Raw genomic sequence first — 27,744 nt, 5'->3', positions numbered from 1 at the left:
GAGAACACGTAGTGCCAGACTCACTGCCTTTAACATAAAAATATCATCCTTCAAAGCCACGTGGCCATCAGTTCTAACATACCTCCATTCTATGCTCTTCTAACCTGGATGCAGATCACATCCAGGGTTCAACTTGACGTGAGGTTTCTGCTCAGCAGTACATACTATGCCCCCCCAGATAGTTAAAAAAAAAAAAAAAAAAAAAAAAAAAAAGAGAGAGAGAGAAAAAAAAAGAAAAGCATTATATGCCCATTAAAAAAATAACATCATCAGACTGTAAGGACAGAGATCTGAAGAACTTTTATAGTCACTCCTGAAAAACAATATAGCTCAAAGTTCAGAAGCAGATAAGATAGAAGAATAAAGTCATGTTTTCCATTAGGAATCACTCATATCTTAATCATAGCGTAGTACGTAACAGGCTGGAAAAACTGTCAGTTCATTTTGTCATGAAAATGGACAGGCATTTATTTAATTCACCTCCATCACCTCTCAGGTAGCCGTGTCTCCCGGGTTTAAAGACCAAAACCAACACCAGAAACTTGACCCATCTCCTATTTACAAGTGAGATGTTCCTTACTAGTGGGTAAAAAAAGCCTTGTTGAGCTAGACGTTATGTTTGTGTGTTGTTTTTTTAAATACTGTCAGTCAATAGAAATACGAAACCATAAAATAATCATTTCAACATTTTATGACCCTGAGCTCAAGTCCCAAGAGTGACAAAAGTTTGACATTATTAGTGTTGCTGAGTGCCTCACTGCAAGTTGCATATTATCATATTCTCATCAAAGGCACGTTACCTACATACCCTGCAAGTAATAATCAACTCCAAAAGTGTCAACACAACACAACGCCATCTCTGCACGAACAGAACCAGCCCTGCACAACAGTTTCTCTCTCAAACTCCTAAAAAAAAATGGTACTCAACCCCACTGACGGTCACACCATTGGTCATTATACTGCAAAGGAATAGGCAACAAATTAAATGTATTACAAAAATACTAATCTTTTCAGCTCAGAGGTAAACTTGGTCTGTCGCTGACTTGGCTAAAACAGACTAAACCCGGCAAAGGGATGCACTATCTTTTAAACTGCATACCCTGAGCTCTGCCTCCTCCTCTTCAACAAATTGAAAAGAGCTGCCACATGCTCAAAAGATGCACCAGGGCAAAGACAAAAACATCCAGATGGGCTGCACTGTTGGATAAGAACTAATTTCCCAGTGATAAAAGCCTAAATTCAGCTTAAAGACTCTTTCCGACATCCGTAGTTTAAGATTTGGTTGGGAATACAAGGTGGGCGACGGTAACGTTTGATGCACGCAGCAACCTAAATTAGGCCATCTAAGAAGCATCCGGGCTGTGTAAACAGGAGAGTCAATAATTCAGCCAGGTGTGACAATACAAAACTAATAATCACCACACCTTTATCCTGAAAGATAAGTTAGTCTGAGATAATACACTGAGCAAACAAGCTCACGCAGCTAATGCCTTTAGTAAGGATAAGGCACCGTCCGGTGGACCAGCAGTTTAAAGTTCTCTGGAAAAGATGCTGCCCTTTAGACTGCTCATCTTCGAATGCCAACGTCCCGATTGTGTGTTAATTCTGTTGAATTTCTCTCCTTAAAAATGCAATGTTAAAAATTCAGTAAAACTTTGCCATAGGCTACAGTATGTTTGGGGGAAAAAAAAAAGATACCAAAACCAAAAAAAGAATTTAGTCCCTTTCCAGAAACATTCAAACCAAACCCAAAGTTGGTATAATTGATCTTTGCTCTTCTTGAAGGAAACATTTGAGCAACACAAACCAACCCTTTAACTTACTAACTACAGGAACGCTGATACAAAACATCATGCTCAGTTTGTCGACATAAGCAGTAAACACGCTTGATAACATTCCTTAGTGTTGCGCAAATTCCGTAGAAGGTGTGCACGCCAATGCAAATTCGTTAAGCAGAAGTGAGAAGCCACAGCAAATCTCAACTTTGGATTTCCTGCCTTTTGTAACAGCCAGTTTCCTTTTCTTGCTGAAATACGTACTCTGTAAGGTACCACGTTGCCACGCTTTTAGACCAGTATGTCAGCTTTTGACAGGTTTGTCCCAGATCATGAGGAGAATCTGCTGACATCATGTCACACTATGACACTGTTAAGCGGGTCAGATCGTTTAAATCTTCTCCCACAGAAAGGAAGGTCATAAGTCTCGGAAGGAAAAAATACAAGGTGCATCATTGCTGTGAACTAAATAATAGAAAAAAACTGTCCCAGATTTTAGAATTCTGAATAGCAGCCTAATACTGTAAATTTATTGAGAAGAAAATCATTTTGCAAAACTGGAATACAACTGATTTACCAAGAACTTTTTTAGCATTTAAAAATCATTTAATAACAGGCCTGACCATAAAATAGTGGCACAACAGAAACGTAGGTTGCAAATGTGACGTGGAATGCATAGAACCTCCGGGGCGGACCAGCCACAGTAAATACAACAGTCATAATCATGAGCGTAAATTCACTTTCATAACTGGCTTTCTCTTCTAGAAGGTAAGAGGGTGCATATAAATATTATGGAGAAGACATTTAAAAAACATTGTTTTATTTTTCAGAAATGCTGGAAGGGGTTTCAGCTCAGCCAAAAATGAGAAGGTTTTTTGGGCCGAAATTGCCCTTTCTGGTTCCTAAAGTTTCCTATGCTTGTTATGAAAAAACCAACATTAATGATTAGGTGTTAGAAAACGGTGAAAACCATCAACTAAGGAGCTAATTCTCAACAGACAGAGGACATGGCGTTTCAAAACACAGTGCTTAACAGCATTAACCTCGAGGAAGTAATGCTAAGAAGAATTTCCACCATTTCTGCTATCTTGAAAAAAAAAATTTAATCCCATTAGCCACAAACCCCCAGTTCATTACTGAGCAGAATGGTAAGTCCCACGTCTGCCTACGAGGATCTCTGGATATATAGTCTGGTGGGATTTAATTTCAAAAGCAGCACAGAAAAGCAGGAATTTTAAGGAAAAGAGGACTTACAGTACATTGCCTTGGGCCTCTGTCTTCACTGAAGGTGGCAACAAGATCCTAGATTGCATAATGCTGCTATGTTTAGTTTTAGTTGAAGAGAAATACAAACCTGAAAAAAACAGCTATTCACTGGTTAAAACAGATACATTTGGCATTCCAGCCCGCCATCCCTGCACTAACTTGTCATTTCCCCCTCACTGCCTCCCAGGATTATGGAACAGTGACGTGCCTACAATTCAAAGTCTCCTATCCTACAGCTGTAGAACTCAGATTTGCCAAAAGTATGACTACGACCCCTAGAAATCATCCCATAATTTTATGCACATTACATTTATGGGATAGAGCTTCACACGGTACATACAGTGCTATCAGCATTTTCTTAACAACGCAACTGAAACACCGCCGTCTCATTCAAACTTCTCACTCTTGCGATCGACCAGTCAGAAACACCACACTTACGAGCTCGCTTGATTCCCCTCTCCTAACAACTCCAGGAATTCCAAAAAGCAATCTGAAGAGCAGCATTTGAGATGATCCCCAACTTAAATCATACCACGAGAAGCCATTAAAACCGGCTCTCCTACAGAAAAAGATGCCTGGCTGACGCGAGATGCCCCTCCTCCTCGCGTGACTCTCTGCTCCCCAACTAGCAGGTCCCTACGCGCAAGGGGTTCCCTTTCTCACCCATCTCATACCTCACTCCAACTATTAAGAAAACCCGTGGAGCAGGAATACAGTATCCCAACGGCCTTGTCCAAAATGCTTAAGAGAAACATAAGGTTAAAAAAAAAAAAAAAGCCCTAGTAAAATAAATTACGTAAAATTCTGAAATCAACATCACTTTTGAGGCAACCTTTCCAGAGACCTCTTGGGTTCCTTTCTTCTCTGAAGCACCTTTTAAGTTGTATGGTTGTAAGAATAACTTTAACTATAGAAGCTATATGCATCTTTTAAGAATCACATTTTGATGATTATAAAAATTTATCTATTATACAACATAGGTCCAGCTACACTGAAAAAATTACACCGCTTATTGAAATACATTTCATTTTAGAAACAGACTACTAAATAGGTCTATACAAAAAACTCTAAAATAATTTCTGTAGTAAAATAAAGAGTGTGTTAGGAGAGCTACACAAACAAGAAATTTTTTTGTCTTTCTTTATAATGCTCAAATATACTGTGATAAGTGGCTGGCTCACTCCATAGCCGGCACCAAAAGCTGAAAAGAATTCATTACGATACACAGTGATACAATTAATGCTCTGTATTAATCTCACAGCCTTTCCGATTAGTACAAAGAAAACCAGGCCTATCTCCTCTTTGAGGAGAAGTCCAGGATATAAAAGCAAGCATACCTCATCAGCTGATATGAAATTATAAAATTCCACAAGTCTCAGTATCTGAAATTTATAAAAGTCACCAGTAAAACGCAAGCAAAGTGGGTTCAAGTCCTGTTGGTTCCCAGGTTCAAACGAGCGCTGCTGATCCAAAACAGGGTTTCCTTGTTTGTTAACTGCATCAAGGGAAAAATTAGGACCGTCTGCTGGGGCTAAGAGAAAGACCAAGATCCTCACCAACTAACCCTCTGTACTTCCACGAGGGCACGTTTCCATGTGCATAAAATGGGAAAAGAGCTGGCAGGAAGCAAAGATGTTAGTGGTGCTGTGCTGAACTGTTTTTTTCTGCCAGGTGTCGCAGAAAGTTGTCCTCACTCTGGCCTCTGTGATTTAAAGGCTCACTCTTAAAAAGAGCCGGAGGAGGGGGTAAATGAGGAACCGGGGGGATGGGGAGATGGTGCGGATGGTGAGGATGAGGGTGTAGGTGAAGGTGGGAATACGGGTGGGGAATGGGGCGTGGAGGAAGCGTGCTCACGGGGTTCAGGTTGATAGGTGGAGTTGGGGTGGTGGGTGTGTTCACTACGGCAGGGACTGTGGTGGCAGGAGAAGTCGTGGACAGTGGGATCTGGACAGCAGTTGACACGTTGGCGGGGCTGGTAACACGGAAGCACTTCTCCTTGTGTGCCTTGAGCATGTTGGAGAAGCGAAATCGCTGGCCGCACACATCACATGGGTAGGGCTTCTCCCCTGTGTGAGTTCTGCGATGCCTCTTCATGTTTGGGCGGCTGGTGAAGCTCTTCCCACAGATTTCACAGATAAAGGGCTTCTCTCCTGCCGAACACAGATAGGGCAATCGGTTAGGCACAGAACATCTGCTAATACTTACTTCAGCATACTTATGCAAACAAACTGCATCCTACCGAAGCTGCTGTGACTGCTACCTTCAGCAAACAGAGAGACACCTGTTCCACACAAGTCCTCCGTCTTTATGAAATCCTCTCTCACCTTTGGATTTTGACGCACGAGACAATCTTTTATAAGGCTTTGGCAAGGGGTTCCTTCAGACCAAAGTAACAAGGAAGCAAGCCTAACCTCTTCTTTTCCCCCCACAGTGAATCACAGGGCTACAGACAATTAGATTTAACAGCAAGGTAACGTATTAACCTTTCCTGTCTCATTTTATAGGTTGGATAACAGTTTTGATCCCAAATTCCAAGGAAGGGAACACAGCTAGAAGTCCATGAAAGGTTTTGTCCTGGAGGTACTCGTGCTTTTCTTTCAAAAGTTCTTACCAGTGTGTGTTTTCATGTGCTCATCAAAGTACTGTTTCATGTTGAAGTCTTTGCCACACCACTGGCACATGAACTGCTTGTGCCCAATGTGGATGCTCATGTGGGAACGCAGCTGGTACTTGTACTGAAACCTCTCATCGCAGTTCTGCAACAGAAAAACAGCAACCCACGATATTCAGGCATCGCACAGCAGGAAGCAAGTCCCGGGACAGCACTCACACGTACGATGGGAATACCATCGTATTAAATGGTATAAAATTTTTATTCGTATAAAGAATAGCCGAGTTAATACACACGCAGACCCCCACAGAAACGCAGAATTTACATTATTTAGCAAGCGCAGAGCTTGGTCTGTACTAAAAGGCCTGCTGGCACAGGAGCCTTGGCAAGGAGCGTGGAATAGTCACAACCTTCAGTTGACACAGCTGTTGGCAGAAGCCCGGCAGAGACAGGGTTATGCCAACAGAAAAGTGCTTCTGTTGGCTTAAGGTACCATTTGGAGGGTTTGCAGCTTTGCCAGCGATCTCTGCTGGACTACGGCATGTCTCCACTAGAGGACTCTGCTCACACAGCAAAACCAACGGCAGCTCTCTGCAGCAGGCCTGTTTTTCAGCAAGCCAGTCTATTTTACAGCTATTACTTATTGGCATGAAGCAATTTCCTTCTCTAGGAGTTTTATCCCCAAGACTACCCTGGCTGCACTACCACCATTACTACTACATGTCCAGCTGAGCTGTGCCCCACTTCGTGGATGGAGTGAGCTCTGCACCCCCTCTGCCTCCATCATGTGATACCCACAAGCATCCCCATCAGATGACCGAGACATTATCTGCCCCAGACGTATGACTGGGTAAGTCAGTCTCATGGGGTCTCCTTGCCGGGTGCAGGCATGAAATGACAACCACAAACACACGTGAACGCACAGCGAGATGCTCAACGCGATCCCAACACACACACACACACACACGGTTCAAGAAATAGAAAGAGAGAGCACTCTCTTAGATCTCAAGGAGGTTTGCAGTGAGGACGATAGTTTTTCCCACAAGTGAAAAATCAAGCAGTAATTTGTTTATTTTCACTGTTGCCACTTCTATCTGTTTCAAGTTACTAGGCAGGACAGGGAGGATTAAAGCCATTTGCATCAGGCTTTGCTATGAACACCGAGGGAAAGCTAGGATTCAAATCCTGCCGTAGTGTGTACTCAGAGAAAAAAACTGACAGCCAGCAGTAAAAGCAAACCAAATACATCCCCGTTTGAACTGCTTCTAGGTGCACTCCTGCTGTGCTCTTACATGTAGAAGAATTTCCCCCAGATTTTTATGAAACTACATCTCATTTACAAGTCAGTCAATTCAGCTTCCACCTACTGACAGCGTGACTGGTTTCATACTTTATGCTCCCATATCTGAACGCATTAACAGTTGCTGCCTCACCTCACATCTGAAAGGCTTCTCTCCAGAATGCTGTAGGGAATGTACTTTGAGAGACATACTGCGTTTGAATGATTTTCCACAGGTTTCACATGTAAATGGCATGTCCTTCGTGTGTGCTGCAACACAACAGTACATTAGAGAGGGTCATTCAAATGCAAACAGTTCTTTAACCAATTTTTTCCTCCAACTCTAAGCACAAAAATTATTACTGAACAGCTTATGCACCTATGCACAAACACACGTATTTTGCTTGCTGCCCAGGACTACAGACTTGAACTTTTTGCTGAGGATAAAGCTCAGCCAACTGAACTTGCCTTATTATTTTTCTCTTGAAAACAGCAATTAGAGTTAAGCATCACAAAGACACATTATGAGGCAGAACCAACAGAAGCGTCGATCAATAACTCACCAACCATATGTTTCCGCACGTGGGCCATGGTGTAGAACTTTTTTTCGCAAATCTCACAAGAGAATTTCTTTTCTGCATATCCGTGGACAATCTTGATATGTTCATGGAGGGACCAGAGCTTCTTGAATGATTTATTACAGGAAACGCACTGAATGAATGGGATAAATAGAAGGAAGTTTAAATTAGAAAGATACAGCGTTTCAAGTTTGTGAGTTAAGCTGCGTATCTTCCTTTTGCACGACAAAAAGAAGCCCAAAACAAGTCAAAATGCTATATACTGTCTCAGACTGCACTTCAGCTTACATTTACTGTTTCACAGATGAAACAATTACACTAAGAGAAGCCAGATCAAGCAGGATTAGAGAGGATGTTAACACACTGCATTCTGGTGCCACCTGAAGAGCACCGCAGCCACTGCACTAACATAATTCCGGACCACAGCAGCATTTATAGGTGGATGCAGCCCTCAAGGAGCTAAGGCAGAGAAGACAACTGCACAGGCACTGATGCTGCCGGCGTGGGAAGAATCCAAACCCGAGAGAGGTGGAGACAGCCAACACCACCACGTCCAGCCCTGGCTTTCACAGGAGCACTGTGACCCCTCAACACTGCAGGTCTGACAGCCCATGAACTGGTCAAAGTGGTCTCATCCTTCTCGATGGACACAGGAGACACCTTCCATCTTGCAGCTCTTGACCCTGTGGAGAGTCTGGTACACGGCTCATACAGCAAAGCAGGTTGTCACCTCCCTCTTTCGTGTTCTGACTCTTCGATTATTCATTGCAGTAGGTCTGAAATGACCGTATCCAAACAGTATTTTACTCTCTTCCCACAACTACTGTGGATCCTCCAGAAAGTCAGCGGTGAGCTGGATCCACAGGCTTTCACGCATCTCTTTTTTCCTCCCCCAATAGTCGGTTCTTGCTAAAGACTTGATAAAAAAAAAAATCCTTGCACAATTTTGAAAATTCCAGAATAATCTTAGTTGTGAAGCTTGACAGCAGACACAGATGTGAGGATACCAAGTCATTTTCAGCTTTGAAGTGACAAGGAAGGAATCGTGTCTTGTTATTTTTTGTTAGCTGTTGGGGTGTTTGGTGTATCTTTGGTTTTATGCCTATCAATTCTGCCAATCCTTCCCTCGACGTAAGAAGGGCTGTATGCTCTTCACTGCAGAACTAGCAAATACTTAAATTGTTTCTTTTCTGTCCAGGCAAGTTATGCTGCTTCCACAGTGCTTGCATCTCTGCAGGCTTGGGAACTCTGGTACATGCTCGCCACGTGGACTCCAAGGAGAGCCTCTGCCTCTGAAAGTACCTACTTGGAGGCATGTCAGGAACAAACTGTGGTCTTTGGGGTGAAAAAAACCAAACCTAGAGAATAAAGCAATGCTAAGAAACCAACAAAAATCCTTTGATTGAGGGTTAAGCAAGCCCTTGAAGCAGTCAGTCTACAGTTTAATTGATGAGCAGCAGCAAGTAATTAAGTCACTAATACTGAGAGCTACTACACAGACAGTCTAAGAGGACAACAGACATTCTGTGAAAGCGCTAATTTTGAAAGGATGAAAACCAGAAGTTACCTGGAAAAACAGATATATTCCATCACTTAGATGAAAAATACAGAGAGGAGCCAGCCACGTTTATCAGTTCAATTACCACTTACATAATGAAACCATTTTTTTTCCTAGACAAAGCTCCATATCCCTCTTGACATATTAAACCCTACATTAATGTAAAACTTTCATATCCCCTTACTCCTTTTGCCAAGTGTAATAAAAACAAATTAGCAGGCAGCTGTGAAACACATTCCAAATGTTGGGACAGACAAAAATTATTGTTGAATATATGCTTATACTGAGAACTTGAAGAGGACTAGCAGCGCTCCTGGCACTAGAAATATTTGGGAAAGTTTCTGGACCTGATTCTTCTGGTACTGGATATAAGACACCATTTCTACAACTTATTCTTTTCCTATAACTTTTCGACATAGGAATGTAAACCCTCAGAAGTATAGGGGTGCATGGATTACAGGATGCAATACCACACACGAATTATTCATGAATCCCTATTTAAAGTCAAAAGATTTTATGCTGTGAATGAGCCACCTGGATGATAGGGCATTCCTTAAATTTACATTTAAACGTTCTCTGCCAAGCTAAATCTTTGAAGGTTTTATTTCAAAAACTGCAAGGAGATACTGAAATGTTTATGCATTTTACTAACTACGCTCAAGGCTCATTATCTTATATTTTACTCCTTCCTTCAGTCTTCCTCCTATGAGCTGAAACATAAGGAAAAATAGCATAGCGTTATATAGAGCTGCAGTTGAGTCTTACAGCACAGAGAAATTGCAATAAATAATTCAACTGTCTCCCACACAGTGGGAACCGAATACCAATTCAGTTGAGCATTTAAGCAAACAAACAAACAAAAAAATCTTAAATCTTTCTGGTAAAACTCATCGGACAAGGCAAAAAACTCGTTGCCCTACAAACTCTCAACATTTCGGCTCTGCAGAGACTGAACTCCAGCTGCTTCACGCTGGCAGTGGGATTATTTCAGAAGTAGGTGGCAACGCTGTGCCTAGTTTAACAAGGCAAAAAAGCACGTTCAAATCGCCAGATAAACCAACAGTGCCCCCAGTTCCATGAGAACATAAATGCCTATGAGCAAAGTACAAACCACAGATGAATCAGAAACTCTGAAACTCTTTCCACAACTTAAAACTTCAAAATGGTTTTATTACAACACAGGCTTCCATTGTTGTATAAAATTAAAAGCTGCAAATCTTCTGGTGAGAAAGGCCAGAGATCGTTATATTATCAGTGAGATTTACGGAGCTCCGTTTTGCACTGGGAAAAGGGCAGGCTCGGGAACAGATTTACGTGAATTCATACACTTCCATATGCATACATGAACACTACTGGAAATTACTTGTATAAAATTATCGCGGTAGGATTTTAAAAAAGTTACATTTTAACACAAGTTCAGATCCTGACTTCACTAGTTTCTTTCTCACCTGCTTGCCTCTCCGGTATTTTACAAATTTCTGATTCCAGGATCAGCAACGTGCCGTAATTCCGTTCTCCCTTGAAACCTTACCTGGACATACTCTGTGACTGAGTTTCAGGACACTGAAACACTTTGGACTTTAAAGCTAGCAATAGCTGCAGGTGCTCAGCACCTGAAGGAGAAGGGTTTATCCTGTCAAGTACTTCACTGCAAATGTGCTTGTTTTCAGGCCAGTTACTCTTGCGTCTGACATTTGTTAAAGTAGCTTTGCGTTTTCCCCAGCTCGTAGTTAAACACCAGAGTAACTCTGCTAAAGCAGATGTCAGTTGTACACTCTGTTCCCTGCAATTTACTTCTTTTGGAAGACACCAAAGTGTTGATACGTAGAGACAAGGTCTGGGTCAGGACCTGGTCTGCGCAAAAGATTTCCCCCTCTGAAGTGTCCACTAGCTGTATCCAGGGCACGACAGAAGGTATGGAAATCTGGCAAGCAGGTGAGCAAACCTACCTGGATATTTTTTTCACAGTCTGTTTGCTGGTGAAGGGACAGCTCACTTTCTAGAACAAATTTCTTCCCACATTTGTCGCAGATCTGCATGCGCCTGTGAGTGACGTTCATGTGCTTCTCCAGGTACCAGCGTGTGTTAAACACCCTGGGGCACTTCTCACAGGTTAAAGTCTCCTTCTCTTCACACTTTGATTTCTGCACAGGTGCCTTGGGCTCCTTTGCAGCTTTCTTCTTACGCTTGGGGGGCTCCACACTCTTTCTACGACCCCTTGTAGTTCTGGGTGGTGGGGAAGTTGTGGCTGCTGCAGCAGATGCAGCTCTCCTTGTTCTCCTTTGTGCAACACTAACTTTTTCCACTCTTTTCTCTTTTTTCTTCTGCCTCTCATTTTCCTCATAATCATTACTGTCTTCAGTGGCCTCTTCCCCACTGTCACCCTCCTCTTCCTCACTGCTGGTCTTAAGAACAGCAGTCTCTTTGGACTGGGAGGGGACACCCTTCTCCCCTTTTGACACATTTAATGTTTGGTTGTTAAGGTTTACCTCTACTATAATCTGCTCCCTTTTGTAAGTCACTTCATCTTCCTCCTCTTCTTCCTCCTCAGAGTCGTCAGAGTTTTCTCTATCTTCTTTCACAGCCCGGACCTCTCCTACCGATCTGTTCTCCCTGAAATATGGCTGCTCCTCTCTTTCATGGAGATGTGGTTTACTCATTTTGCTGTCCACCAACACAGAGTAAGGACTTCCTGACTCTCTCTTGTATACTTTGGTGGACAGATCAAGTTCCTGGCTGGCACCATGATAGAACGTAGGTGGCACTTGACCACGGCGACTGTCCTCTTGCGCCATCCCTGCTACATGCGCGGCACAGTTTTCAACCAACTGTTGGCAAGAATTGGCTGTTTGACTCATTTGGGGGGCCCTGATTCATTGAGCACCTTTAATCCCAGAAAAACAAGTAAGCAGCTTTAAATCAGGATGGACTCTCAAGACCGACGCCTGTTCCATCTACACAGAGTGAACAAAATGATTCTCTGCTGGTGTTTAGCACTGACGTGTAGGTCACAGAATTCTGGTATTATGGCAAGAGCAGAGCAGTAGTAATTATTCTTCTGGAGAAAGTTGCCAACGAACCGTTGAACATTTTATCTATAAAAAACAACAGAAAAAACAAAGTCAATTAAAAAAAAACCCCACACTAAGATCGTCAGCAAATTGTTTTGAGTTTGTACAACTGGAGTAAAGCGCGGGGTATATTATCTATGAGCTGTATCTGCTGGGGGTGGAGTGTCCTATAGCACTGTCTCAAGCAGAACTGACAGTTAGGTACAAATACACACACCTTTTGTGGGGATCAGAACTGGTACCAGACTCCTGAGATACGGAAAATCAAGGCAATGAATATTCTCCGCCTGCCAAAGATCACTGCCACCTGCCTCAGCGCTTGGCCAAGATGCTGATCTGCGTTTCTCCTGGATTCTCGGGAGCACTGATGGTCCCAAAACTCTGCTCTACTCCCATACGCCTCTCCATCAAACCAGGGACGTACCTACATGGAAATACCTCTTCTCCTTCTGTATCTCCCAAAGGGATCCCATCCTTACCCAGAATGAGGGCCTATTATACCAAACAACATTCCATTAACGTAGATATGCATGAAGAATTTCAATGGAGACATTTTCAACTTGCAGCATTAAATCAGATTAAGAACACTGTGTCCCCTGCTTGTTTCCACCTCACAGATCGCTCATACAGCCTCTTGATTTAAGGCACTTATTCTTTTGTCTCATTCTCCCTTCCCCCAGCTACTTATTCCTCAATACAGTAGCCAAACAATATTACATTTGCCCACCTAAATTTCACTTGCAGTTATCCAAGTTGGAATTTGACCAGGACACTGTTACTTCCTCTTGCAAAAAGACACCACGTGATCCCTAATGAATACAAGTAATCATGCTCTCGCATCTGTTTTTCACCGGACAATTACATTTTGGTAGCAGCGTATTGCAACATCAAGCCAAGATTTTTGACTGTGCAGATCAAATCAGAACTACATTGGAACTCCTGGCCAAGCAGCCTGTGACTAGAGGGTGCAGAAGAGGAGAATTAAGGACAGCGCCTCAGAGACATCCCATGACTTGAGAACAAAGAAGGTCCCTAACAAAAATGGATGGATCAAGCAGCTAAACATGAAGAAAACCAGATCCCCACTACTGCAATTGGAAAATTTTCTTGAGGCTGTAAGCTTGGGCTAAGTCCAGCAGACAGGTATAAAACACTTGGAATTCACAGAATCATATGGCCGTTTTTATTAGTAGTATTCTTGGAGCAACAATAAAAAACAACCAACCTAAAGCAGTATTACAGACACGGATTTTTATGATAATTTCCTTCCACATCGTACCGAGTTAAAATACTCTTCACACTACTAATGCAGTAACTTCCATCCAAACATCTTTTAATACAATTTATATATTATAGTTTTTATTTTGCTCTTCCACCAGAAATTTCCCCCTTTGAAGTGAATTTAATTGAACAGGAGATGAACCTAGCAATGGTCTCGGTGGTGTGAATAATAAAGACGACTGAACTCTGTCCTACAATCTTTGTGAAGTGACACGCTGGGGAAAGAGACGGACCAATACCCAGTCATCCGATTACTAGCACAGATTCTTGAGCAGTTCCCCAATATTTCCAAATGCCCTCAAAAAGTGCCCTGAAGACGCCCGACAGAGCGACCTGCAGCCAGACTCGCAGCACGGCAACAGCGGGGTCTATTCCTCGCTCCATCCCCAGCAGGGTCTTGGGTTCCAGCTTCCCAGCTCCACAGTCCAGGCAGGAAGACCAGCGCCAAGACCCAGCTGGGCGGGGAAATGCGTGGAGATGGGCTGTTAACATTGGCTTGTGATCACAAGTAATATTCAGATGGAAAAGGTGGTAAATAATAAAATAAACCGGTTGCGACTTCAAGCCAAAATTAACAACCCTATACCCAGGAAGGCCCTTAGAAAGCAGCGAGCATGATGAAATCCACCGTTTAGCTTTCCCTTTAACAAAATTTAATGAATTATTCAGAAGCTCAGAAAATCACGATGTCATGTAGAAAATGATACCCGATTATTTCCTCAGCATATTAAGCTACTCTCAAGTTGCAGGAGTGAATCAGGAAGGCTATCAGAATGCTGCTGCTACGTAGTCAGAAAAAGCAAAAAACTTGTCATGAAAAGGAAGCTTTACCTCCACCCACCCTCTATTTACTGCACGTCAAAATATTCTCTTTCCATATCCCGCGTCATTTCACCTCTGCTCATTTAAGGGATATTCTGTATAATAAACCCCTTTGTATGAACACAGTACCACTTCAAATGAAAAACAACAAAGGGGCTTATTCTGAGTTATCAAAGCTATTTGGTCTTAAAACCACTTCACTCTGCAGAATCAGTAACCTACTTTCACTTTGAATACGCCGCCTGCTACCCTCAAGGGACCCGCAACTTTCGAACAACGCTACTTAACAGTCCAACCGCTGGTAAAGCAAAGCCCTCCTTATACACTCAATACCAGCAACGCACCACTACGCTGCTGACGGTTCTGAGGGATGGTAGTTTAAATACTGCCCAAAATAATTTCAGAGAAAGAGTTTTTTCCTTCAGTTTCTAATCCCAAAGGTAAGAAAGCAGCATTTGGTTTTATTTTTGCCTTTTTTTTTTTTAAAAAGACGAATCTGCTTTTTTCAAACCTGGTGAACTGCTTGGGCTCACAGAGTCCATTTCAGCCATGCTACAGAAGGGAGCGATACAGGTTCTGATTAAAACGCAAAAAGGATACACGTCTCAAAGCAATTTTTGAAGAAGCTTATCGAGATGTAAACCTCCGGAATAACTGTATTACGAGCATAGAATGAACATATGAAGTTCATGCAACACTTAGTAATGACCAAAGATCATACAAAAAGGGTTTGCAAGCCTAAGACTATTAAAGGCTCCAACCCAGAAAAAAAGTACAAACAACTTGCAGACAAATGTGTAGGTGGAGGAAGCATGTGTATCTGGGAGCAACACTTCATACGATGCTTTCGCTACTTCTAAAGAAAAACCGCATTTCTTCACATTATCTGTACTAAAAATAGAACAATTTATAGCAGAGCGCGCTAGCACAATTACCTGCCCCAGCTCGGGCTCAACAGACGCCTTGAAATCAGCACAGACCAAGCGCAATATACTCTGAGGTTAATGACTTTAAATTACATGTCCTTAGTTTGCCCTCAGAGAGGGACCAGCTTGACAGTCTGGCTATCTCATATTTTTGTCTAACCTGTGCCAAGGACGTACGATTTGAATTCTGGCAAGCATCCACCAGAAGCAGACACTGTGTAAGAAGAAAAAAAAAAAGAAAATGCACTGCTGCTTCCAGCTTTTGTAATAAGTGAAGTGGTTGCACAGTCATTTCTGCGTATCGAGGCTCCCCGCAAGCCTCTGACCCTGCCTGGCCCACAGCTGTGTGCCAGCTCCACAGATGGACACTCCACTGCTCATTCTTCCTACCCACATGTTTCTGGCGGCTCCCAGAAAAAGACACAAGAGGCGCTTTGGGGCACTGCACAACCAGCGATGACCCCGCCGCTCCTCATCAATGTGGCCTAATTTTTTTTTATTTTATTTATTTTTAACCAATTTAATTGCTGCCCACGGAATGTTATCAAAATTAGCTCTGAAAATTGACAGACGCTGGTATAATTCGCCTTGCTGTAGGTTGGCAAGTCTAGGAGTATTGCAAGCACAAGGGCGATTTGTCCACAGGCACAAAGACAGCACTGTATCAATCTATTACTTAATCAACATCTGGAAGTTCCCCCACTCTTCCCGGATAGCCATAAGGACCAGAAAATGCCTTTAAGAAAATACCCATGCCTCAATTCACAAATCAGTGGCATTTGCTTGTGTAAGTTTTTTACACACACCAGAAGGAAAAAGAGGAAGAAGGGTAAGAGCTTGGGGCTTTCCTGCAGCTCACCTACTTCTTGCATGAAAAGCAAATACTATAAAAAAAAAAAAAGAGAGAAAAAATAGTCAATGTAGAACATGACAAATGCATTAACTTCTTAGCCATCCATTATTTTCTTTCTTTGTTATAATACAGCCTTTTCAAGACAGGTACAGAACATAACTTTTTGGTTTTATGAGCCACTTGTACTAGATTTCACTTCCAACTCGGTACACTACAAAGTGCTCGCAATCTTAATACAGCTCCCAAGACAAAAATGCTTTCGCACCCAACACGTGGGGGAACCTGCGCCACAGCACCGAAATACCACACACCTTATACAAGCATCACAAATAATTTGCACGCTTCCCTTACAGCACAAGACTTGTAACTTCACATGAGACAACCCCCAGAACTTCTTCTCCCCCTCTTCGGTTCAAGAGCAGACAGATTTCAGCAGCTTTTTAATGGATACAATCAAGGGGCATTGCGGGGAACGAACAGATTTTCCACTCTGCCTTTAGGTATACAGACCACTACACATAAAAGCAAGTTCAATGAGAAAGTCTGAGCACCTTGAAAGTTGAAATTTTCTTTTCCATAAAACAAGACTTCTCTCAGACTGCAGTTAGAAAAAGTTAAGAAAAAAAAGTTTAACTGTGTTAAAGACAATGCCATTTTGCATATGCATTAACAACCTGAAGTTTTTAAGGATCCTGGATGCCTTTCAGTTTGAAGCTACAGCTCCATTAAGTCCTGGGGCAACCAGATTTGCACGCAGTTTACAGGTGATGAAACAACCATGTGCATAAATAAATAATTTACATTATTTAAGATAACACACCAATTTCAAACTAGTCAAGAAGCTGTTGAAGAAATTACAGTTGGAACAGGACTAAGGCGGTGCTTGCAGGTGGGGGGGATTAATTAAATACAGCTCCAACATTATGCCAAACCTGGGACACGTTACAGCCTGGCCACCACCCGAATTTCTAACCAAAACTGGAGCGCCGGCTTCCCTGCTTCCCTTCTACTCATCAGGTAGAAGTTTCTAGTATGGCTAAATCCTATGTGAATTCAGAATGCAAGTGTAGGTCAACCCTTTCAAAAGAGCAGCATCATTTAAAGTTAAATGCTTTCACCTTACTAGTCACATTATTTGGATACAGAAGCATTAGAACTATGATAAACTGGCACGTGTTTATTTTAAAGCGCTGATAAGAGAACGCATCGTTCTGGTATGTATAAATGTAGAGGTAAATAAGAGTGTGATTTTTGCCTTTGCTTCTGTTGATATTAATCAGTGTTATCCATTAATCAATTTCAAGTTAGCATTTTATCAGCAGGCAGGACAGAAATACAAGAAAATGCATCAGAAAAATATAATTTTCATTGCACAGATACCCCTTAGCTTTAAGTATACTGCCCAACTCAAAGTTCTTCTTTATTTTCCTAAAAATAACAAAACATTAATGCTTTCTCACTACAACTCCGCTCCTTAGGTAATGTGAATTCTGAAAACCGTATTAGCAAGAAGTAACTAGAGATTGAAACGTGAAAATACAAAGTGCTTGAGTAAAATGGTCCAGTCACCTACAGTTCAATACAGTAGCAATATTTCAGAGCACATGAAAAAAGAAGTTTCAATATCCTTGCACAGTTTGAAGAACAGGTGCATGAAACAGCACAGGCACAGGCACAGCGACTCCCAGTCAGTGGGAACACACATCTGGTACAAGTTACATCATGTCAGCGCAGAGCAATCAGGGCTATAACACAAGAGGGAATTATTTATATCCTCGTACAATCACTCCTTTCTTGTGCATCTCAGCTGCTTTATATGCAAAAGCACTGAAAATATGTTCTTAAGTGCTAAGTTTTATCTCAAGACAGAGCCACAGTCAGCACATCCTCACAGTTTTTGCATTTCTTTGGGTAAGTACTCAAGCCTGCCTCTGCCCATGTAAATGCAAAAGAAAAAGACTGACTGCTACTAACGATCCATTCCCTCATCTGCCAGAGCACAAGGGACAGCTCGTAACACCCACCTCAGAGATGGTATCTGCAATAGGTCCACGCTCAGCAGAGCTACAAAGGCAAGGAGGGAAGGGTAATCCTATCGCCTGCACCAGCGGGACACGCACTTTGGGAATACGGTGTAACACGGCCAGAGGATATTCAGAAACGGCTTTCACAATTCCTGGGACTCTTCTGTGAAAAACAGAGAAAATCATAACTCTCTTCTTTTCACTGCAAGCTCTCAATTCACTTGAAACAGATTTTCCCATCAACTCATATAAAAGATCAGACATAAAATGGTGTGCGGCACTGTGCCTTGTATTTTGGTGAAATTAAAGCTACGCAACATATTTGGGCATCTCTGTCTCAAATGGATTAGTCTTGGTACAACTAAGCAAACCGACACGCACATCATAAAAACCCAACAAGGCTGGCAGCAACGGAGAGTATTGCAGGCAGCCTTGGCAGGGAAACAAAAGACCAGAGAGTGAATAAATACTGCCCAATTCGCCAAGGAAAGCTCCGGGCAGAAGTACGTATGGCGGGGTAGTATACGAAAGCCTGAAGATGCAGTACAGCATCCAGACTGTCCTATCTTCCAGTTATTTTTTTCGACCATTCCTAAAATAATCTATGATAGGTATCTTGCTAACTCAGCAGGCAACATATTTTCACTGTATGGAACCTGGCTATTTGCCTGTAAGTATTTAACAGTCTAATGGAAAATGAAGCAGACCATACTTCCAATTCCAGAAAGACGCCTTTATATAATATCCTGCAGCTAAAACGTAAAAACTATGATAAAAAAAAATCTCCAGGCTTTTTTCCATTTCTTAAGATGAATTATTTGGCTGTATCTAGAAATCTGGTTTGAGGGACAAAGGCTTTCAAACCAGTGATTTCCAGAACTGTGAAGCTGGAATTTTTTCAAGCATTATCTCCACAGAAAGTAGTTTTAAGAGGTTGCCATTTCAGAATTCAGCAGCATTATAATCCCTCAGCTTTTGCAATAAGCTGAAGGGTTTCTATTGGCTATGAACTAGTTTTAGATATGCCAGCCATAAACCTCAACATTTTTCTTTTACTAGGCAAAACCACCTTGAAAGAAGTTCTAGTACACCACGACATACACTCAAATTAGAAGTCTAAGCCCTTCCTACTACCTTAAACATATAAAAATTAAACACCTGTGACTGAATTAGGAATTCAAATCTATTGTTGTGTCTCATCTGTATCATTCAGTGCAAACAAACAGAAAGCAAGATTAAAACAAAACCAGGTAGTCGCCACTTAACAGTAGTCATTCACAAGTATACACCTACCTTTCCCATTTATTATTTTTCTGTAATTGTTTGATAACTTGAAGACACACAGATGAGGCAAAAAAGCTTTGTATGACCACAGTAAGGAATTATCTGCCCCTTCAAACTGTATACTCATCAAAAGATGTGCCCGAAGTTCAAAACTGCCCACTGCTATGATACTGAAGGGCAATTGCTGCCCTCATTAGCCTGTTCTTTGTTCCAAATCACTTTTTATTGCCCGGTTTTCCTCTTGTTCAGCAGCTAGATTCCCTTTTGCTTTAAAAACTCTTGCTTTCATCATTATCTGCTCACATATCTTGAAGACTAGTAAAAACTTCACTAAGATTTTAAACCATCGATTTATATTCAGATGCCAGTGATGACACTTCTTATAAAACATCATTAACCTATTCTCAGATTGCAAACGATTGCACTAACAATATAGGCTACACACAAAGCCATATGAACACAAAAAGGAAATCTAGCATCAAGATCTGTACTTCCGTTTCCCAAAGTTAGCATTTTTCCTCCCAGAAAGGAGGAGTGGAGAAAAACCCACTAGATGCGTATCTGTGTCTTTGAATATGTAGATGGCAATCAGTTGAGAGAGCTCAAAAACAAATGTAAATGGTCTGTTCACAAGGTGAAGCTGACAGGTATAGCTCCCACCTGGACACGTATTCTGGAAGAAAGGTGTTTTTCCTCATTTTCTTTTCTTTTTTTTTGCAAGAAATAATAAACTTTTATATCCAGAATAGGCTTACGTCCTCTCCTAGCAAGCCTTACAGGAGACCTTTGCAATATGCAGGACGGAGGTAAAAATTTTGTGTATTTTACAGAAGGGTTCAGTTTAACTGAACTCACAGACAGGTTCAGTTGTTGATCAGCCTGTACATCACAGCTCGGAATGTGCTCCTGTACTATTTATTTTTTACGCTGTTATAACGGAACATTTAAAATAATCTCATCTGAGCTGAGTGTGTGCTGTTACACACACACACACTTTACAGAGTCCCTCAGTCACAGCTTAATGGAGTTTTTGAAAAACATTTTGATTTGTTTTCAGTCTATCAGTTTATCTCAAAAAAACCTGCTAAATATTTTGGAACTTTGCTGAGAGTGGTATGTAGCAGAAAAAATAAGGCTTAAATAGTGAAATCTTCTTTGGCCTCGTGGAAGTGTGAATTTGATCTCTCTAAAATAAAGTCTGTTCTTCTCACATCATTGGAATGTGCTTACGGATAGGTTCAACATCCTCTCCGTTTCTCATTTAGAGCTCTTTACGCACTAGATAATTTTGACTATGAAACCAGCAACGAGTTTGTAAAAAACCTCCATAGCAACAAGAAAGCTTGCACCAGCTGTGCCATGTCCCCCGCGCAGCGGCAGATGCACTCACGAGGAGCGGGACTCACCGCGCTCTCGTACCGGTCAATGCTGTGCTGATGGAGAGTTCGCACAAGGAGCTTTCCCTTCTCTTAGTATCTCCTCCTCTCAGCCTGCCCACACACACCTGCATTCGTCTGTACAGTTTCAGTTTTATAACTTCGAGCAGCATTTTAACTACTGAATCACCAAACGCTACTCGGATCAAGCCCAGCTAACCTTCAGTTAATACAAAGACAATATGTGTGTTCATGCAAGCACAAATCACCAGCAGAAGTTTAAGAAATCTGGTGTTGACAAAGTCTAAATGTGCCAATACCAAAACTATACCATTGTAAGCATTTTCTTGTTGCACAATGTCACAACGCTCCTGTAAACCCTGAACAACCATTCGCTATGCTGATCTTCCACTATCAATTACTGTCTTGTTTTGAGCTACTGAATCTTCTGAACCATTACACACAGAGTTTGTTTTAGACGCACAACATAAACTCTTGGAAAAACAGACCGTCTCGCTTTTATAATATTTACATGATTTAACAAAGCACATTTAACAACACACAAATTTATCAGCTTTCAAAAAACGCTAACCAAGTAATAATACTTCAACAGAACTCCTATTTGCGCATATTTTATATCTGCAAGTAGAAACTACCTTCAGTGCGCTCCCTCCCGTTACCAGAGTTAGCCCTGGAGATACGAAGCTGTTCAGCCAGTCTGTGTGCGATCAGAACAGCCCCTGTACCACGGCGGCAGTTCATCTCAACCTTCACACGTTTCACAGGTACAGTTCTCAAGCATAAATACTCTTCCCACTGATACAGTGGGTTTTATTCCCAGTTTTTCCTCTAATTCATTATGCAGCTATGGACATCTTATCTCCGCTTTGTATTTAAATTTCCTTCTGGGCAAAGTGAGGACAATCATCAACTAAGGCTCCTACTTGTTCATTTTAATCTGATCTAAGTCTGCGTGGCTGCCAAAGGAGGCAGTACGCTCTCCCTATTTATATGCCAACGCTGGCATTCTTATGGTTGCATGGCGAGATGCCTTGGGAAATCAGTCTGCCTGGAAAATAACCATTCCTTGGGATAAACATCCAGCTCGATCAGTTCTCTGAACCAGCTCACTGTGCAACTTCGTGAATACTACCATCCATTGTAAGATTTTGCTTCCTGAAATACTCAATTTGTTCTACAGGTGCAATCTGGCTTTAACCATCCATAAAACACCAAAGAAAGAGAATCAGAAGCACAACAACAACTTTCCAGAAAACATCTGAGGATTATGTTTAAGAATTGAGGTTGAAAAAATCATGTATTTTCAAGAGCCTGTAGCAAACAGGAATTTTTCTCAAATGACTTCAGCCTTTGAGTAGCTCATGCTTTCATTTAAAAATAAGAAGTTCTTAAAGATAATGAAAATATTCTTAGATATGAGAGCACTCTCCTTCCTGACACGTTATAATCTAAACCCACAGATTTATCCTAACAGCAGCAGGATCAGAGTTACAGGCTTCAAGTTAAATTCACATCTTGGCAAAGGTCTGAACGAACTATCACAGAAACCACCTCGGGACCTACCCAGTGACGCACAAATTCCAAATCGCAGCAATGAGATGCTGTCTATACAGCAGCCAGCAAGTTTCACGGTGAGAGAGAGAACACTTGAAAAAAAACCCAAACCCTTTCTTTTCCCTCTTGGCAAAAAGGAACAACGCTTACTCAGCTCCCTAAGCAAGACAGGGAGTAGCATCTCAGTACGAATCTCAGTCAGATTGGGGTTATTCATGTGAAGGGAGGGTGAGAAGGGAAGACGAGTGTCCACTGACAGCAGGGATAATAGAAGTCGGTTGTGCACAGGAGAGATTATGTTAAATGATTTTATAGCACCATAAGTGGGCTAGGTAATTTATCAAAGATAAGTAGAAGGCGGGATCCTTCATCAAGAAATCTGCAGGTTAGAGGAAAAGCTATGAAAATCTAAAAGAGAAAAAACTGACTGGTTTAGGAAATAAGTTTAAAAAAGGCAGTAGAAAACAGTGTAATAAAGAAAGAGTAGGGTGAGGGGACATCAAACAGGAAAACAGAAGAATTGGAATGAGTTTAGAAAGGTACAAGTGAAAGAAGAAAGGTGCAACAAGGTACGTGTTAAAACATAACTGCCTGGCAAAAAGTTGCAATTAAATTCAGAACATAATTTTTCTCAGACCTTTAAACTGCAGTCAGCATGGCATTTCACTCTGACTAACAGATTTTGTCCTGCAGCTAGTAAGTGTGAAATGAATGATTCAAGACACGCACTTTACAATAAAGCAAACTAGAGATTCTCAGCAGCCATTTTTACTATTACATGACATGGGCGATGAAGATTTATTAGGAAATGTTTCTGTCCCTGCTAAAGACTTCTGATTTCACATCTGTATACCACAACTTGTATTTTCATAATGTCGAGCTGACTGTCACCATGCATTAAACACCTATCCCAACACGAGTCCCTCATACAGTGACATGCAGTTAAAACGTGGGAAATTAAGCACAGCGCATGTCCCTCGAGAGGGCACTTAGAGAATTTACTACAGCGAGAAAGCACACAAAATATACTGAGGGATGGCAATGCACCTGACCCCATCATTTATGTGAGACCTCAAATTTGCTGGCCTGAAAGAGAAAAAAACATGGGAAGTTACTGGAATTAAGGATAGAGCTCCCAGCATTGTACAAACCAGAGTAATTTGTTAGGAAGGACAGAACCAGAAAACCTACAGAAGTATGAGCAGGAAGGAAAGAGAGAGAGAGCTCCTTCTTTAAAACATATGTAGCAAAAAATATCTGCATCAATCAGAAAACATAAATATGCCTCTTCAGCAAACGTCCAAAAATATTACAGTGACACAGCTAGTTGACACAACTTGCTACGTGCTATGATACTGGACACTACCAGCAATCAGGCTTTTCCTTGGAAATAATCTGCCTTCTACCATTAAAATTCACAGTTGTCACTGTATGTAATTCGTCTTCAGACAGCACTATTAAGACACGTTCCATAATTCCCTTTTCATCACATAAGCACTAAAAACGCTTAAATAAGCGTGACCTGCAAGCAACTGTGTAGTTCAGAACAGATTTTTACTGTCTTCCATGAGACTAGTCAGCCATAGGAAAAGCAAAGTTCTAGCAAGCTTTCTGCACCTGCAAGATTCAGCTATGCTCCAACTCAAATATTTGCAACTTTTTGTGTACAACATTCCCATAAAAGAAGGTATGTGGCTCAATGGATGCTTGTCTGTAAATTTTCAACTATAAAACTTTCTGCTTGTAAAAAAAAGAAAAGCTCTACCACCTTATCCTACCAGGCCATCTGTCTTCACAGTGGTGCCACAAATATTTCTCCAAAATTCCAGCTGAAAAACTTTCTGTTCACTTGTATTTAGTACCTGGGACAGAATGAAATGGGCTTAACAGGTTTTGTCACAAATGTTGATATGGATCCTAATTCCAGTAACTTATCTTCAAGCAGGGCCACTCTAACAGACTTGTGATTCATATTACATTCCTAAAATCACTTTTCCAGGGAAAGAATCAAGTTTCAAAACTTAAAAATACACAAACGAGAGGGCAACACAGCATAAAGTGCAGGTAATTGCTTAGCATAGCTAAATGTTTCTCTTTAGTGAAAACTACTACTCTGAAACCTCCTCAGGGAAGGGTGTCTGAAAGTGTCAAGGAAACTAATGCAAGCTGCTCGTCTTAATGAGTTTAAGCTGCTGGCACCAGAGCTACCGCCACAGTTTCACTCCCTATGCAATTGTTTTTCAGGAGGGAGGAGCAACCTAAAAATCACCAATTTAACATCACTTGGAAAATTAAGCATTTGTGAAGGTAATTCGGAAATTAGATATTAGAAGTTATAATGAATGTTTCAGCTGAACTAGGAAAGTCTGTTATGAGAGCTACACGAATTCTATTTAAGAGTTATGAGCAAACCCCATCCACTTTCCAAAATACTGAAAATGAAGACCCTGCAAAGACCCAAGATGGTATGTAATTTTACTCACACTCATTTATAAGGGTGTTTAAACAGAGTTTGCAACTTCAAGGACAAATCTTACTTTTATTAAAATGTTCTGAAAGGCATCAATTTTGTCACTTGTAGACGAAACAACCTTTTATGTTAACAGAGGTTATTTAGACTTTTGATACATGTAAGCCTAGTATTTACAGTGTAAACAGCTGGAAGTTAGGCATCTAGATCCACAGAAAGAACAGGTTAAAAACTACACATTCTTACTGGAAAAGAGTCTGAAATAATTCAACCATGCTTCCTCAGCTTGAGAAAGCACAAGACGTTACAGGGTGATGTCAACTGTAGACACTATCTGCTCACTGACTGCATTAATATTTAAAGCGTATAACTTCATGATAATAAAGTGACCTCCACATAAAAATCCACGTTTTTTCTAACTATTTCGTGGGGAAAACCCCAAACTTTGGTATCCTAGGATTCTGAAAAGACAAATAGCACATATTTAGCAAAATGTAAACTAATATTGTTTTAAAAAACAAAATTATGTTCTTTAAAATTTACTTCATCTTCCATTTAGAAGCCAAGATCTGGATCTTGTAGGGAGAGAGCTGAATACATTAAGAGATGAGCTGTTCTGTGCTGTAGGAATTTAACCAAGAGAACGGTTATAAAATATTTTAATACAATAATAATCTATAGAATCAGGTTGTTAGAGAACATATCAATCTTCTCAATTGGTTGGTACTTCCTTCCAATTATGTCTCTCTTTTTCAGGCGGTTAGAAAGTAATTTATTCTTTGATAAGGGATATTATAGTGTGCCACAGAGAAATAGGTCACTGATGACATGTAGTTTTGTAATCACATTAAACACACCTGTGCCTATCTCAAATACGCTATTGGTACACCACTCTTCCATTAGGCACCGATACGGCACACGATATCAAGACTGGAAGATGGGATCTTGTTTACTGGAAATATCTATTTAACGCAGTTGTGTGAATTCAAAGGACTCTTCCCAAGTCGTTCTGACATGGACACATCCAGCTCTAGGTGGCACGCCACCAGACAAAGTCTGTTTGATCTATAAGCAATTTCTTGTACATATAAACTTTCCATCTTTATATGAAAATCCACCTCTCGGTATGAAATTTCCATTCTATGATTCTGGCAGTAAGAATAAAACCAGAACACCCCAATATCTTGCAACACAACCTGACAAACTGCTTTTATAATTTAACTCCCATACGTACCAAACCATTCATATAAAACTGCTGAAGAATTCCCCCTCCAGAAAACATCAGTTAAAGGCTTCCTGTATCAGTATCAGATGAGAAGAAATAGTAATATTACCAAGTAAGTTCCTTAAGACGAACGAACAATAGCCTATAATGCCAAAGTCTCTTTTGATCATGTAAACATTTGAAAGGTTTTTTTACAAATATTACAAATGCTAAGCCACAGAGCATTTACTGGTCTTCCCAAATACACTGATTTTGATTACTGCAAAGAATTGCTGATGTAGCTATAAATACTAGTCACCAAACACTAGACAAAATTATAAATAAAATCTCAAGTCTCTGACATCCTATTAAATGCAGTTGCTTAGTTGGAAAAAAAAAGACATCATGATTTTGCACTTCTCTTTCAAACACACACTCTCTGAAAAAGCTTTCCAAATTTCTACCCCTCAACTACACACATTCACACTGAGTTTACTCTATATCTCAACTTTATTATCAACATCTAAATTTAAAGTGTTGGCTGCCTGGGGCAGGGATGGGATTCTTCATCCATTCAGCACAAGAACCATAGTGCAAGTGCTTGATTAACCTCTACAAACCAGAAAAAAATGCATCTTGCATGCAGGTAGAGAGATAAAGGGGTTTCAAATAGGTACCCAGGAGAACACTAGACCCATGTAAAGGATGTAAGTTATCTGTCACCATAAAATATTAGGTCCTTTTTATATGAGATTTTCCTACTCCACAGCCTTTTTAAGCACACCAGTGTCCATAGTCCTGTAATACACATTTTGTTAATACACAGCAGACACCTCAAGAGAAAGAGCACCCAACTTCCACCGGCGAACAATCAAGCCGCAGTCAATCAGCACGGTGGCAAATCAAGGTGCACCAGACCATCCTTCACAAATCAATGCTCACGCGTTACATCTCCTTTATTCAGCGCACACACACATACCCCACCATCACTCTCCTGATTCACCGCGCATACACCACTGTCAACAAAGCATGTGCCAGTTGCCATTCCCAGAACAATACAGCTCAGGTCATCCCCTGAAAAGATAAAAATGCACATTCCTCACATCCTTTATGTCTACAGTACTTCCCTCGCTTTGACTTAAATCACTTCTACTGCACAAGATGCCAAAACTCAGTTGTGATAAAAGATACTTACACAATGCTATTAAGACCAAAGAGATACACTATCTCGAAGCATATCTTTTCATTCTAACAATACCTGTACCAAGACATCCACACGACCGAAAGTTGCACAGAAGGCAGTTAAAAATCAAAACAACCAAAACCCCAGGGCACACAGGGCGCAACATCTGTCCTGAGAGCAAAGGGAAGGGGAAGATATCCAAGCAAAAGACTGAGGAAGAGAGAAAACATCTGATTTTTTTTCCCCCCCTTTCACACACCTAGACCCAGAACCAGCTACTGGAGAAGGTAACACCTCATTTCCTCACCTACCCACTGACAACTCCAGTCCCAGAAGGGAGTGTGTTTAAGAACCGCGTCCCTTCCTAACGATCGCGGACCCTGCATGGTGGTGGCTGCACAATTACCGGGTGACAAGGAGGAAGGCGGGGGCTGCCAGCGGTCCCCACACCTCCATGCCCCCACTCCGCGGGAGGGGGCTGGGAAGCAAAGGCAGAAAGCGGCGAGCGCCGTGGAAAGGCGCTCCAGCACAGCCAAACGAACAAGGATTTATTTATTTCCCCCCCCAACTCGCTGCGCGCAGCTCACCTTCCCTCCCCTGCCCCATGC

General features: G+C 41.4%; 1 protein-coding gene across 3 annotated transcripts in view; it reads right to left on the bottom strand.

Annotated features, from left to right (window-relative positions):
- Nucleotides 1-4,272: 4,272 nt before the first annotated feature.
- Nucleotides 4,273-27,744, bottom strand: part of ZNF652 (zinc finger protein 652) — a 31,046-nt gene continuing 7,574 nt past the window's right edge. For 2 of the 3 annotated variants that reach the window (XM_063354782.1, XM_063354779.1), the window contains exons 2-6: nucleotides 11,017-12,162; nucleotides 7,495-7,642; nucleotides 7,086-7,201; nucleotides 5,653-5,797; nucleotides 4,273-5,191 (exon numbers count right to left, since the gene is read on the bottom strand). In XM_063354782.1, the coding sequence (XP_063210852.1) occupies nucleotides 4,677-5,191; nucleotides 5,653-5,797; nucleotides 7,086-7,201; nucleotides 7,495-7,642; nucleotides 11,017-11,925 (1,833 nt within the window). In that variant the 5' untranslated portion in view covers nucleotides 11,926-12,162 and the 3' untranslated portion in view covers nucleotides 4,273-4,676. Of the gene's footprint in view, nucleotides 5,192-5,652; nucleotides 5,798-7,085; nucleotides 7,202-7,494; nucleotides 7,643-11,016; nucleotides 12,163-18,044; nucleotides 18,208-27,744 lie in introns of all 3 variants that reach the window. The other variant, XM_063354781.1, reaches the window with a different exon arrangement.

Source organism: Chroicocephalus ridibundus, chromosome 17 (assembly GCF_963924245.1).
Source record: "Chroicocephalus ridibundus chromosome 17, bChrRid1.1, whole genome shotgun sequence".
In the NCBI taxonomy this organism is placed as follows: domain Eukaryota; kingdom Metazoa; phylum Chordata; class Aves; order Charadriiformes; family Laridae; genus Chroicocephalus; species Chroicocephalus ridibundus.
Note: the sequence above shows the minus strand (reverse complement) of the source record. Positions and strands in the feature narration are given on the sequence as shown.